The following is a 14,546-nucleotide window of genomic DNA, read 5'->3' on the forward strand; positions in this document are numbered from 1 at the left end:
CTTGTGTCTAGTACATTCACATAAACATGCAGAGCAAGTATGGGGCAAAGTGACTGCGAAGGGGAAGCATCATAACCTGAGCTCTGAACAGAGTTGAGAGCACCCCAGAAGACACCTGAGAAAGCAGGATGGACCAGGGAGGGCCTGTCAACATTTCCAGTGGGCTGGAATGGGATGCATGGGCCACTTGCAAGCACCACAAGAGCCTGTGTCAAAAGACTACCTGAATTTGAAAATATGAATCTTTCAGATACACTGATATGAAACAGTCTCCCAGTCGAACAAGCAAGAGGATCTCCTTCAACTTAAATAAATCTGAATGAACAGGTCTAGAGTCGGCTGTCTTTTTTTGGGCATTTCGAGACTGAACCATACCCTGACACCCGGAGAATCCTGATGCTCATGGCATCAAAGTTGGTCTCCTCAAGGGCAGCTTCTCTGTAGACACAGCCGAGGCAGAAGACTCGCATGTCATGTCTGTCTGGGAGCTTGATAGGTTCCATGCAGACAGTTCAAGGCTTGATTGCCATCTTCACCTTGAAGGGGATTGACAGAGTGTAATCCACTTGGTGATAATTCAACAGCAAAAAGAGGCTTGAATCATGCAAGGTGAATGAGAAAGATTCTAAGGAAATGCCATTCAACACAATTTTATATATAGAGTAGCTTGAACACCATTGTCCATTGGGGTGCAACGTTATTCCAATCAGGCTTCAGTATTTCTAGGAAGAGTCTGTACAGAGATGCAAACAAGCTGTTTAAACAGGACATGCCACAGCAAACCTATTCAGTATAGACAGCATCAGTGCTTCAACTGGTTCTGTTTTGATTTTGACACTTTTATCTGGTGTAAGCAACAGTCAGCCATCAAGCAACTGAATACCAGTGGGCAAGGCCTATGGTGGGATGATGTATAACTATATCTTCTTTTGTGTCTTCTTAAATTTACATGTAAGAGATAATGCATGGCTAGCTGTGCATTAATGATTTTAATGCACGAAGTGGAGGCCAAGAACCACCCAACGCAAAGCGTGATTGTGATTAAACTGACTTGGAACTACCTGCGCATTAAATGGTTTTAATGCATACCTGCCAGTCATTCAGAATTGAATATTCAGACAGACCATGGTATAATGATAAATTATAATTGATAAATTCATTGAAAAATTAAATTAGTGTCAACAAACTTCATCAGAGGTGGCACAGAAGCACACAATAGAGGCATTCAGTTACATACTGTTTAATGGCATAAATGCATTTATTGTTATATTAATGTTTTAAATATAACATTTTGAATACAGAATTACTAAATGACTGAAATAAAAAATGAAACTAAAACCCCCAGTAGTTGGCGGCAAGTCACTGGGTGCTTCTCCTGTCTTATTTGTACATCCTTGTTTCCTTTCCTCATGTCTTAGCTCTACCCCCATAGAACGGAGGGCAAGAATACACTCCTCACTCATGACTCCTCAGTAAGCTTCTTCACTCCTTGTCCCTCGCCTCCTTGTGGTGCAATTAGAGAATTGAGATACCCATCATAATGGCTGAGTTCGTTCAGTTTCCAGGCTGAAGAATGGAGTGAGGAAATGAGGAAGCATCAATTTGAGTATTGAGAAGCACCCACCGTCTCTGTCATTGAATCATTCATTCAGTTGATTCAGTCAAGACGGTTGATTCATTCAGAAATTAAAGAAATTACTTTTTCTATGAATTGGTCACTGAATCAATGATTAGCCTGATTTGTTCAAAAATGCAGATTCACTGAGCAACAAAACACTGCTGTGTTTGTTTGGAGATGGAAAGCAAATCAGCTGATACAAAAATATGCAATCTGGTGGCATTTAAAAATATAGCTGACTACTTACACAAAATTTGAATAAATACAGTTGACATTATATTTCCCAATCAAATGTCTTAGTAAGATGATATTCAAATGCTTAGTTTTGAAATCAAAGCTATAGTTTTCATTGTGGGGGGGAAATGTATCATATTTGATACTCAGTTTTGATTAACACGTTAAATTCTAGAATACAGATAAATTACAGAAAAAAACAAACAAGCAATTTAGTAATTTATAACTGCCTTTCTGATTTACAACCGTGGACAGATAAACTAAATGCAGTTTATACTGTAACATTCATACACTATATAATTTATGGCCACACAGTGTAGTTTTTACATTTATTTTTGCATTTACTTTTGAACAATTTAGCAAGTAAATATCTGATTTGCTGGGTAGATAGGTGTGTATCTAATTAGCAAAAAATCTTATCTGCAAAGTTTCTAATAATGCATCTAGTTCCATATTAAGCATATGGGTAATTTACAGTATTAAAATCAAATTAAAAATAAATGGTTGGATCCAAATAGAGGAGTGTGATCAATTCAGTCATAAAAATCTCACTTAAAAGGCTGAATAATTCCAAACAAATACAGTCATTTTGACAGGAATCCAAAAAAGAAGACCATTTATGTTGTGTATCCTTTAATAACAGGACTAGTTAACTCGCTGTGTTGAAAAGACACAGAGTACAACTATTAAATGAGAGTGTAATATGCCAAAATGTAATAAGGTTGATAATATATCTGTGCTAAACTTATTCTTAGCCGTATATCTCAATCGCTGTGAGTGAAAACTAACAATTTATTTTATGTGAGCAATTTACAAGACGGGTGGTTGTATCCATGCAGCACAATAGCTAGCTTTATTACTTCCGGTTTTTAATAGTATACAGAATAGAGTCACAGATACTCACTCAGTGGGCATGCTTGTCATTACCAAGGATCTATTTTTCTGTAGAGACAAAAAACAAAAAAACTGAAAGATTAGATATTAATTTTGCAGTTCATTTCTTTTTACTAATACACTCAATGTTTTTAATGACATTCAACTAAACTTTTATTATCTCAGACACGTACTATTGAGCTCCTGTTTTGTTGGAGAGTAGCATAAACCAGTAAACACATGCCGGATATCTGCATATTTGGTGAACGAAGAGGAAATGAAACCAAGGCCATACTGTAAGGGGAAGCAGTTGAGAGCCGTTTAAGCACAAAACATTGTGGCACAGTTTCATCCGTACCCTGTACCCTGGCTTCAGTACAACAGCTCCGTAGTACAAACACATGAATTGCCTTCCTCTCTATTCCCCTACAGGAAGTTGGGGTTTACATCCATCAGTGAACAGGGCAGCTAAAACAAGTTCATACATAACATGTTTACCAAGATGCTTTCTGACACCATGACACAAATATGTGGCCAGGTGCAAGCGGATATTATGGTCAATGGCAGTTAAAAGATATTGCTCGTAAAATATGACGTCAGACTGTTCAAGGAAGACAATTCTGTGCTTAATACATGCAACATACCTGCAAATTCACAAGAGGTGAAAAAGGTGACGTTTATGAATTGAATCATTTTAGGGTCTGGCGGCGTTTTTCATTTGTAAAATGTAAAGCATATCATTGTAACTAATTACAAAGTAATTATATTGCAATCTAATGACTTGTTTGCACTAAAAATATATATATTTTTTTTACACTCAAATTACCTAAAGGTATCCAAAATATTACTTACAACTTTAATTATATATTAAGCACAAGTTTATAATGGTTATTACTGTTCAATAAATGATATTTTATATTATACAATTTGCTTGGTACTGAGAAATGGTCTGTATGTTAATTATGAAAATTTATCAACAACTTCAGAGCAGGTTACAGGTTCAGCCAGTAGTTGGCGTAAGGGACTGATGTTACTGCAGCAATTAGCTACCTAAAACCCAAAGTATACTTCGGTTTTTACGCGTATACGTGAGGATCCATGTACAGAGCGTGTGCCAAATTTTGTCACCAGAATAGTACACGCATACTGTACATGCACCATTTGATTTTTTAACCACATGTACTTTGTATGCGCAGTTCGCACACGTGCATTGACTTGGTTTTACACTAATCAGCCCAGGCCGTTGTTTCACAGTAGAAAATGAAACTAAAGAGACTGGACAACAACAAAAACCTGCAACAACAACAGATGGCTGCACTGACAAGTGCTTGTGTGAGAGGGTTATGAGATAGCAGCAACTTTACTCTAAAAGAGTACAAACAAATTTTTTGTTTCTCATAACCACCGGAGAAAAACAGAGCAGATGCTGGACAAAGATGAAGCATTCACATACACCTCAAATGGACTATCCTTTGAAAGGCTATGCGTACGACTTGGGTTAAGTCAGTTTAAAAGCATTACATTGTAATAACTAGGGGTGCTCCGATCAGGATTTTTGAGGCCGATCACCAATCAGAAAGCAGTAACTACCGATACGATCACCAATACCGATCTTTATAAATCTTTTTATCATGTAGAAACATTTATATTGATGATCAAATCAAGATTTTTAGACATTTATTCAGGGCCTGAATTTCATTTTTGAAAATGAATTCCCCTCTTAGGTGACTTGTGAGAGTGGATTTTTTTTTATTTGAGGGGTGGTGGCGGGGAGGCATTTTTTGGACATTTTTCAAAAATATATATTTATCTCTCCTAAATGTTTGATCATGCTCTGCATTTGCTACTTAAAATGACTTTTCAGCATTGTGATTATTTTTAGAAAAGAATAGAATTTCTTTATTGTCATTGTACACAAGATACAATGAAATTGCAGAGATTCTGCATAAGGTGCATGGTACATAATAGACAAAAAAAAAAAAAAAAAAAAAAAGAAATATGCATGATACAAAGTCATGTACAATTAAAATATTTAAGCTAAGACAAAAGAATAAAGAAAATGAACATAGAAGGAGTTGCTTGTATATATAAATAAATAATAAGTCACAGCTTGTCAAAATGATTATTGCACTAATATGAGGTAGAGTTCTGCCTCTGAATAAAACTATTAGGAATGAGAATATAAAAACATTGCACAAAAAGTGAAAATATTTCACTGGAATATAATGCTGTATTGCACTGAAGGAATAAAGATATAGAAAAACATTGCACTAAGAATGGAGATTGCACAGAAATATGATACGCATAATACACATTGTACTGAGTAAGATGTCAGTGCATGTGAGTGTTCAGTGCTTGTATGTGTTCGGTGTGATTATAGCTCTGGGGAAGAAGCTGTCCTCGAGTCTATTGGTCCGTGATTTGATGCATCTGTAGCGCCTGCCAGAGGGCAGCAGGTGGGAACCAGGGTGAGAGTGGTCTTTTTCAATGTTCTGAGCTCTGCTGAGGCAGCGGGAGTTGTAAAGGTCCTTCAGAGAGGGTAGAGGACAGCCAATGATCCTCTGCACAGTGTTGATGATTCGCTGTATTCCCTTTCTCTCTGCCTCAGTACAGCTGCCATACCATACTGTGATACAGTATGTCAGCAGGCTCTCCACTGCAGAGTAATAGAAGGTCTCCAGCAGCTTCTCCTTTAGGTTGTTCTTCTTTAACACACTCAAGAAGTGAAGGCGCTGCTGTGCCTTCTTGATGATTGCTGTGGTGTTGGTTGACCAATTGAGGTCTGCTGAGATGATTGTGCCGAAGAATTTGAATCTCTGAACCCTCCCAACGCAGTCTCCATTGATATGAATGAATGAATGAATGAATGAGGCATTTATATAGCGCTTTATTGTGTATTGCAATACACCCAAAGCGCTTTACATCATGTGGGGGGGGTCTCTCCTCAACCACCAACAATGTGCAGCATCCACTTGGATGATGCGACGGCAGCCACAGGACAACGGCGCCAGTGCGCTCACCACACACCAGCTACAGGTGGAGAGGAGTGAGAGTCATAGAGCCAATCAAGTGGATGGGGATTATTAGGAGGCCATGATAGACAAGGGCCAGTGGCGGGAATTTGGCCAGGACACCGGGGTTACACCCCTACTCTTTACGATGAGTGTCATGGAATTTTTAATGACCACAGAGAGTCAGGACCTCGGTTTAATGTCTCATCCGAAAGACGGATGTAGATATAGAGGGGAGCGGGGTCTGCCCTGTGCCTTCTAAAGTAAAGTATGATTTCCTTTGTTTTGGTGGTGTTAAGTGTCAGGTTGTTGGCTGAACACCACTCTGGCAATCTTAGGATCTCATTTCTATAGGCAGCATCACCCCCCTTTGAGATTAGGCCCACCACTGTAGTATTATCGGCGAATTTGATGATGTTGTTCTGGTTATGGACTGGGCGGCAGTCATGCGTATAGAGAGAGTACAGAATTGGGTTCAGCACGCACCCCTGAGGAAAGCCAGTGCTGAGCGTGTGGGTAGAGGAGAGATGGGGACCGAGTTTAACAGTCTGAGGGCGGTCAGTCAGGAAGTTCCTGATCCAAGTGCAGGTGAGTAAGGGGAAGCCCAGATCTGTGAGTTTGCTGAAGAGAATGTCCGGTATGATGGTATTGAAGGCTGAGCTATAATCGATAAAAAGCATCCTCACATAGTTCTCCTGATGTTCCAGATGGCTCAGCGCATTGTGGAGAGCTATGGCTATTGCATCCTCAGTTGATCTGTTAGCTCTGTAGGCAAATTGATGTTCGTCGAAGGTAGAGGGGAGGCAGGTTTTCAGGTGGTGAAGGTTTTACCAGGGTCTGGTGTAGGCTGAGGTGGTGTGGTTTTTTGCTGCTGTGGTGTGTCAAAACGAGCAAAAAAGCAGTTCAGTTCCACTGCCAGTGGAGCCGAACTGTTCCCAGCTGCACATCTGCTGTCTCTGAAGTTTGTTAGGTGCTGGAATCCCTGCCATACGTGTCGTGATTTGCCGTCTGTGAAGTGATCTTTTACCTTCTTTTTGTAGACCCTCTTTGCATCCTTAATTCCTCTCTTCAGGTTGGCTCTGGCAGCACTGTAAAGAGCTCTATCACCTGACCTGAAGGCAGCTTTCCGGTCTTTAAGGAGCTTGTGGACTTGGCTGGTCATCCAAGGCTTCTGGTTGGGAAAAACCTGGATGATTTTATTCACAGTGACGTCATCCATGCAGTACTTTATGTAGGCCAATACCGCCTCAGTGTGAACAGCCAGGTCATGAGGTTTAAAGACTTCCCAGGCAGTATGTGTAAAACAGTCCTGGAGCTGAGAGAGTGCATTTTCGGGCCATATAGACACAGTCTTTGCGAGTGGTGTTGTTCTTCTTCTGAGGGAAATATATGCTGGAGTAAGCAGCAGAGAGAGGTGGTCCGACTGGCCTAGGTGAGGAAGAGAAATAGCTCTATATGCATGTTTAATGTTGGTGTACACACGGTCGAGTGTGTTATCCCCTCTGGTCGGGCATTTAACAGTACAGTTTTTTTTGACAGTACAGTATACAATCTTTTAATAGATGTGTTTAAACAATAAATATAAGAAACACATTATTCAATGCTTTTTACTTTTGCATTTACTTCTAATTCTGTCAGGACCACTATCGTCAAAGATGATTGACAATTAGCATACAGTTTGGATTGGCAGTGTGGTTCGGTTCTGGGCAAAAACTCCCTGCGCATCCATTGCAGCCTAGCATGGATGAGAGCAGGGAGAGAAGTGATAACCCCCAGGGTAAACAGAACAGAACCAACGAAAGTATGCAGATACCGTTAAAGTTCAGTAATTTTTGTACATTTTAGAATTAGTCTGATTCAAAGGAGAATCAGAAGGCTGGATCTTGACTGATAGAGGAGGAGTTGGGGATGGAGGAGGGTAATTAGCTATTGAGCAATGCGAAAACCACTGATAAACTGAGGGACCTTATATATGGATGCTTAGATAGGTGTTGTATCCCTATAGGTAGATGGGGATCAGCAGAGACTCAGCTGATGAAAGCTTGACTACCGTGACCTGCCAGAACTAACGCTACGCTTGATTTCTGTCAGGACCACTATCGTCAAAGATGCTTGACAATTAGCATACAGTTTGGATTGGCGGTATGGTTCTTTTCTGGGTAAGAACTCCCTGCGCATCCATGCAGCCTAGCATGGATGAGAGCAGGGAGAGCAGTGATAACCCCCAGGGTAAACAGAACATGCTGATATCCCCCAACACAAACTGATAGCAAATCTCAAAGCCTTGATCAACAACGATGTTGCCCTTAACCAATACAAATATTTTGACTAAACCCACATAACCTGTAGCAACAAGCATGTTGCCTTCAACAGATTGACCTAATCAAAGACTATAGAATACCCAAGACGTGTCACTCGTATGGTTTTGAATCAAAAAAAAAAATGCAACGCTCAATATATCGGTAAAGTCAGTGCGTCACTGCAACTGCCGTTACAAGTCCCGGCTGCTATAGAAAAAGTCAGCATTCTGATATAGCCTGAAAAATAAGCTTTTTATAACGCTATTTGAGCAAAAGAAACAACATTTGTGATACAGTTGTTGTCAGATTTCTGTGGTGATTTCAAATGTGAAGTTTTAATCGTAAGCTTAGTGAACAGTTTTAGAGAATTTAATGTTTCCCCATGAATATGTTGCCAATACCTCAAAAGCTTAACAAACACGTTCTCAATAACCCCAGATAGGCTTAAGAAAAACATGTTTCCAATTCAAATACAGCTTTAAGAACAAGCATGTTCTAAATAACAACCGGATTGCTCTGGAACAAGCAAGTTCCCAATAACGACCAGGTAGCTTAAGAACAAGCATGTTCCCAATACGACTACGGCTTTTAGAACAAGCATGTTCCGATAACAACCAAGAGCTTAAGAAAAAGCATGTTCCCAATACAACCAAGAACAAGTATGTTTCCAATATGACTAGACAGAACAAGTGCGTCTGATACCGGAGTAGAATCAACACTGAAATGACGGTGCTTCCGAAACTGGAAAATGCTGCCTTTGGAAGACACATTTCGAGGAAGGAAGGCATCAAGACATGTCGAATCCAATGTTAGCCTTACTTCCTGCCTCCTGAGATACCTTCATTTGGTCAATATTTAAAAGGCAGAATAGATGTATCCTTCGCTGCATTGATACCCACAATCCTGTGTGGTTGAGCAAAATAAAGATGGTGTCTGAAGTTATTTCTAGCAAGAAATCAGTATTAAGTAATTAAATATCCGCTTAGTTATCAACAAGCTTGTTCTATTTTGTTCTATATCACTGAACCGTTAAGCTGCCTCGGAAGCATGTTCGATATCAGTTTCATGACCTTCATGAACAAACGCTGCCTGCAAGTCATTGGCTGAAAAGCAGCAAGGCAGCATGTCAGCAGCCAAGGTTTTCGGATGCAGACAACTTCAACTGAACAACGACGGTTAACCATTTTCTCTTGGAGATGTGTCGCAGCAGAAATGATTCCGTTTGCACCATGGTTGTTATTTTCTGCTGCTTAAATCTGTGCTGCAAGTACTATAAAATAAAGGTGACTTAAAGAGGACATAACACACAGTTTCAGCCAATCTCATGTTAACCTCGAGAACCTATAGTGTAGTATTGCATCATTCACATCTTCCGAAGAGTCTTCAGTTTAATTAGGTTTATAAAAGAAAGATACAGCTTACGATTCTCTCCAAAAACAAACAGCCGAGCTCCTGGAGGCAAGCCGTGGGCGGAGCTGAAGAGTTGCCAACGCTTATGAGCAGATTGGCAACAATCACAGATCTTTGATTCTATTTAACAGCAGCTCCTAGTCATGACGGGGATCTCCGTCTTTTAGAAAAATAAGGGGCTGCTTCGTCTTTTAGTATCGAGCGATGTGCAAATCCATTGTCAGAATGTACCTTGTTAAAAAACATTCATCACCGAAATGAAGGGAACAAACAAACACGTTTGTGAAACTCCGTTGCTGCCCCGGAAAACAAATTGCATCCACTGTTCACATAACACTGAATTTTCCTCACATACAAAAACACATTTTTAAAGACATTCTCGAGCGAGTACTGTAGCGCTGCCAATGAATTCTGTACCATGAATGAAATGCGTTGAGCAGTGCTGAGTGCACGCGCGCGCATAAGAATCCAACTCTTAACAGAGTAAACAACTCAGAATGCACGGAATGCCATTGTATCCCCCTTTAAGCGCAGCATATAGCAACGACAAGCGTATGCCAGTAACACAGTACCGCACATTGCCAACTAAACGAGCGTAAGCAACGCGGATAGCCATAGCATCACGCATGTTGCCAATAACCTGAGAGCATTAAAAGGAACTTTCAATGTAAGCCTCCAGCTCACTCCTAAAGAATTCATCAAGAAACGCATCGACTCTTGTTCAGCAACAAAGCCAATGCAACAAAGCGTGTTTAAGTTTGAACCCCTTTTTAATGTGATTTTTGATTCTTTGGTGATTCTCATTAAGGTTGTGGTTAGTTGATGTGAAATACTGCCATTCTCAGTCCTTCATTCTGTATATATATATATATATGTTTTGCTTAGTTTAGTTGTATTTTAGCTATAGTATCATTTATTAAATCCCTTATATTCACAATTGATTGTCTCTATGTGCTCCTCACAATTCTAAGTCACTGAATGTTTATCCTTGCTACATACTAAACTATTGCTAGTACTGCATAATGAAAGAAAGCAATTCTTCCTTGGCCAGGAAAATAATCTTTCCTAGAATTGATAAATGATTATATTGTCTGCTCGGTGGACGGCCAGATCAAATAATTGTGATATCGATTCTGCTACAGTTAATCTAATCTAAATATTTATTAATAATTATAACCAGTTATAATTAATTATAAATATTTCACTTTTGAGCTAATTTGCTACATATATTTGGTGGAGAACGTGGCAACATTCAAACTCAGTGTCAATTTATCTGTTTTGTGAAGTAAACTCCGTATCAATTCATGTGTGTTATTATATTACGCGCGCTGAGAGTGAGACAAGTCGCAACGCGAACTTACTCTTTTGATTGGATGGTTCAAAGCCACCTCCAGTACTGTGCTTTAACAGCCTCTATTTGTCTAACATTTAGTTACTGTTAATGGTCAAAGTAAACTGTAGTTCATAAAATTAAAATTGTTCTGTAAAGACGAAGAAATGTCTTTACAGCACATTTTAATATTATCAAAATCGCCTGTTGGAACGAAGAAATCTTCCTTTATTGTGATAAAGATTGATTTGAGAGATGTACCTCTTTATCCAGGGTTGCGGCAGGATTTTTAGGCTCAAATTTAAGACTTTTAAGACCTTTTTTAAGACCTGCACAAATAAAATTAATACCATATGAGCAGGGTAGGGAAATGTCTATTAAACTGTAAAAATCATTATTTACAGTTCAGATAGAAGTTTTCACAAAAACAAAAAGTTTTATAAAATGATACACTTCACATTTCAGCCTTTATACCATTTTATAAGAAAATGGATGAGTCAAAACGTATTAATTATTATATTAATTTAAACAATTATCAATAAATTATTATATTAAATAACATACAAACACAATTTACTGTTTAGATTTACTGTTTCAAACATCAAACAAACAGATGCAAAGACTAGATGTATGCAAACTATTCATTTTTTATCTTTCCATCTTATTTTTAATGTAAGAGCTAGCGTGAACTGTTTGAGGGGGAGTCAGCAATCTCCATTTAGACTTTTTAGCTGTGCAAAACAGTTCATTGTGCTGCTGGATGTTGCAAATTAGTATTTGTATTTAAATTATATTACATTTATTAAAGTACTAATAATCACATTAATTTGTACCGCAATTGTTTTACCGTTTACTGCACTTTAAGTGTCACACATCAGACATGAAGCGCTGTGGCTAATGAACTGAAGTCTCTCACAGACAAGTCTTTCTTTCCAAGAAAAATGAATTTAAAACCAGAATATATTGAATATATTGAAATAAATTAGGTTACATATTTCAAGAGGGTTACCAACATGTACGTTTAGGGTTAGGAGTAGATTAGGACATTTATTAAGTGTATACAATTAAACAACTACATAATTCCTTAAAAATAATAATATACAGAATTGAATAGCAAGTGTTATAAAACAGTATGAGCCACTAATATTTAGTAATTTAGCAGGTGCTTTTATCCAAAGCGACTTACAAATGAGGACAATAGAAGCAATCAAAATCAACAAAAGAGCAACGATATGCAAGTGCTATAACAAGTCTCATTTAGCCTAACACAGTACACGTAGCAAGGGATTTTTTTGTATTATACAATAAATAAAAAGAAAACAGATAGAATAGAAAAAGACTAGAGCAAGCTAGTGTTAGAGGCCTTTTTTGCTTTTGTTAATTGTATAATAAATAAAAAGAAAACAAAAAGATTAGAAAAGCTAGTTTTTTTTTTAGAAAACAAACAGTAAATGAATAGAGTGCAAGTCTAAAAGGGACAAGTTTGTTTGTTTTAAAGAATAGAATTAGAATAGAGAGTGCTAGAGTTAGAGGGTCAAATAAAGATGGAAGAGATGTTTTTTTTTTTAGCTTTTTCTTGAAGATGGCTAAGGACTCAGGTGCTCGGATTGAGTTGGGCAAGTCATTCCACCAGGACGGAACAGTTCATGAAAACGCCTGTGAAAGTGATTTTGTGCCTCTTTGGGATGAACAAAGCGACGTTCACTTGCAGAACACAAGCTTCTAGAGGCACATAAGTCTGAAATAATTTAGGTAAAGGGGTGCAGAGCCAGTGGTGGTTTTGTAGGCAAACATTAATGCCTTGAATTTTATGCGAGCAGCTATTGGTAGCCAGTGCGAATTGATAAAAGGAGGTGTGACGTTCTTCATTCTCTCTTACATTCTTTTTGGCTCATTAAAAAGTAATCTTGCTGCCGCGTTCTGGATTAATTGTAAAGGTTTGATAGAACTGGCTGGAAGACCATACATACAAAAAATAAATTAATTAAATTAAATTAAAAAACAAACAAACAAAAACAAAAAACTATAGGGTCCTAGAAATCCGGTTCTGAAACTACAGCCTCGGTATTGCAGGAATCCCCTACTCACAACAAAACAAGTCTTATTGAACATGCACATTCATTTCTCTGCCAGCAGGAGGCGCTTTCAAACTGTTTCCCCGGTAACGGCAGAACACAAAGCAGTTTGAACTTTGAAACGTGCAGCGCTCATATTTATTTATAGCCTTTGACTACCACACAAAATGACTTATTTTCAATATAAAAAATGATTGTGGACTGGATTTTTTTTTTTTTTACCTTTTATCACAGTCTTGGTCATGTGAAAGATTAGTAACAACATTGGCTTTGATGCATTGTTAGTTTTCGTGCAGCATCAGATTTTAATTTTTTCTCCCTCATTTACTGTTTGTGGCTGTTTTTGCCCCATTGACTTCCATTATAACGACATTTTTTGATTGCAAAGCCATGACACCATATAACCATGCATTCTTGATTGTTGGTGGTTTTCCCTGTTGGGAAGAGGTAAAATTTGTAATTTTTACTGTTTATCACCAGGTAGCACCATTAACCCTTTAGATAGGCCTGTGCAAAAAAAAAGCTTAATTTCTGGCTTGTATATGGAGTATAACAGCATATTATAGTGTGTGTGTGTGTGTGTGTGTGTGTGTGTGTATATATGTGTGTGGGAGAGTGAGAGAGAGAGAGACCTTTGCACACTTACCTTGATGCGTCTGAGAAAAGCAAAATATGCACCTCAGCTCTCACAACTACATGGAGTAAACAAAAACAAAGTAAGTGTATTTATGCACCTGCTGCCTTTTGATGGTGAGAAGTACGGGCCATCCGTACTTCATACTATGTGTGAAATGCTTGTCTTTTCTTGATGGTAAAGCCAGTTTAAAACCTCAAAATCCTTCAGTGATGCACTTTTCCATTTTTTCTGTAAAAAATCTACTCTGCATCAGATTTATGAACATAATTTATTATGAACCAAAATGCAACAACAACTTCAAATAAACTGAACAATGGTGCAAGAGTTGAGGATGGATGGAGAACAAAACAATTAAACTAACTATTTAGTGTGTATGTGTGCACGTGTGTGTGTGTTCAGTCTTTCCAGCAGGACTTGCGGCATATCACTTGGTACTCTTTGCAAGTGTGTCCACCACAACAGATGCAGGTGCTGACTGAAGAAATGGAGTTGTCTCCACGTTGGTGGAAAACCACACTTCACCGTTTCTCCCAATCCACCCAGATCCAGGATCCTCTGAATCCTCCTCGCCTTCAGAGGAAGCTGGAGAGGATGATGAGGGTGCCATAACAAAATCAGGATCTGACTCTCCTGAGTCTGTGGTGTCAGAGGGAGAAAACAATACATCCTGCAGCTCACTGGAGGGGTCAGGCTGCATAATCATTTCTAAAACTTTGGTACAATTCAAGCCCATTCTCATGTTGCTTGCTGCTCTTGTAACCATCAAATGACCAGCCGGATGGCATTTTGTTTAGTCTGTACTTCTCACCATCAAAAGGCAGCAGGTGCATCAATACACTTACTTTGTTTTTGTTTACTCCATGTAGCTGTAAGAGCTGAGGTGCAATCACACTAGGCGCGTTCAGATTTAATCACAGTACCTTTGACTAACACTAGAGGGCAGGCTAGTTAAGTGTCTAGCACTTATCAGATTTCACCTCTACCCTCCTCTCTTCTGACCTTTGGGTGGCTCACCCACGCCACCTTGTGGCCATTCTCAGTAGGTTGGTTTTCCTTGG

At 38.7% G+C, this 14,546-nt stretch overlaps 1 protein-coding gene across 1 annotated transcript in view; it reads right to left on the reverse strand.

Annotated features, from left to right (window-relative positions):
* The window catches only part of mcph1 (microcephalin 1), a 109,800-nt gene that overhangs the window by 71,162 nt on the left and 24,092 nt on the right, over positions 1-14,546 (reverse strand). Inside the window, exon 12 of the mRNA XM_058794860.1 lies at positions 2,757-2,794. Coding sequence (XP_058650843.1) covers positions 2,757-2,794 — 38 coding nt within the window. The remainder of the gene's footprint in view (positions 1-2,756; positions 2,795-14,546) is intronic.

The sequence above is a fragment of the Onychostoma macrolepis genome, chromosome 13 (assembly GCF_012432095.1).
Source record: "Onychostoma macrolepis isolate SWU-2019 chromosome 13, ASM1243209v1, whole genome shotgun sequence".
NCBI lineage: Eukaryota > Metazoa > Chordata > Actinopteri > Cypriniformes > Cyprinidae > Onychostoma > Onychostoma macrolepis.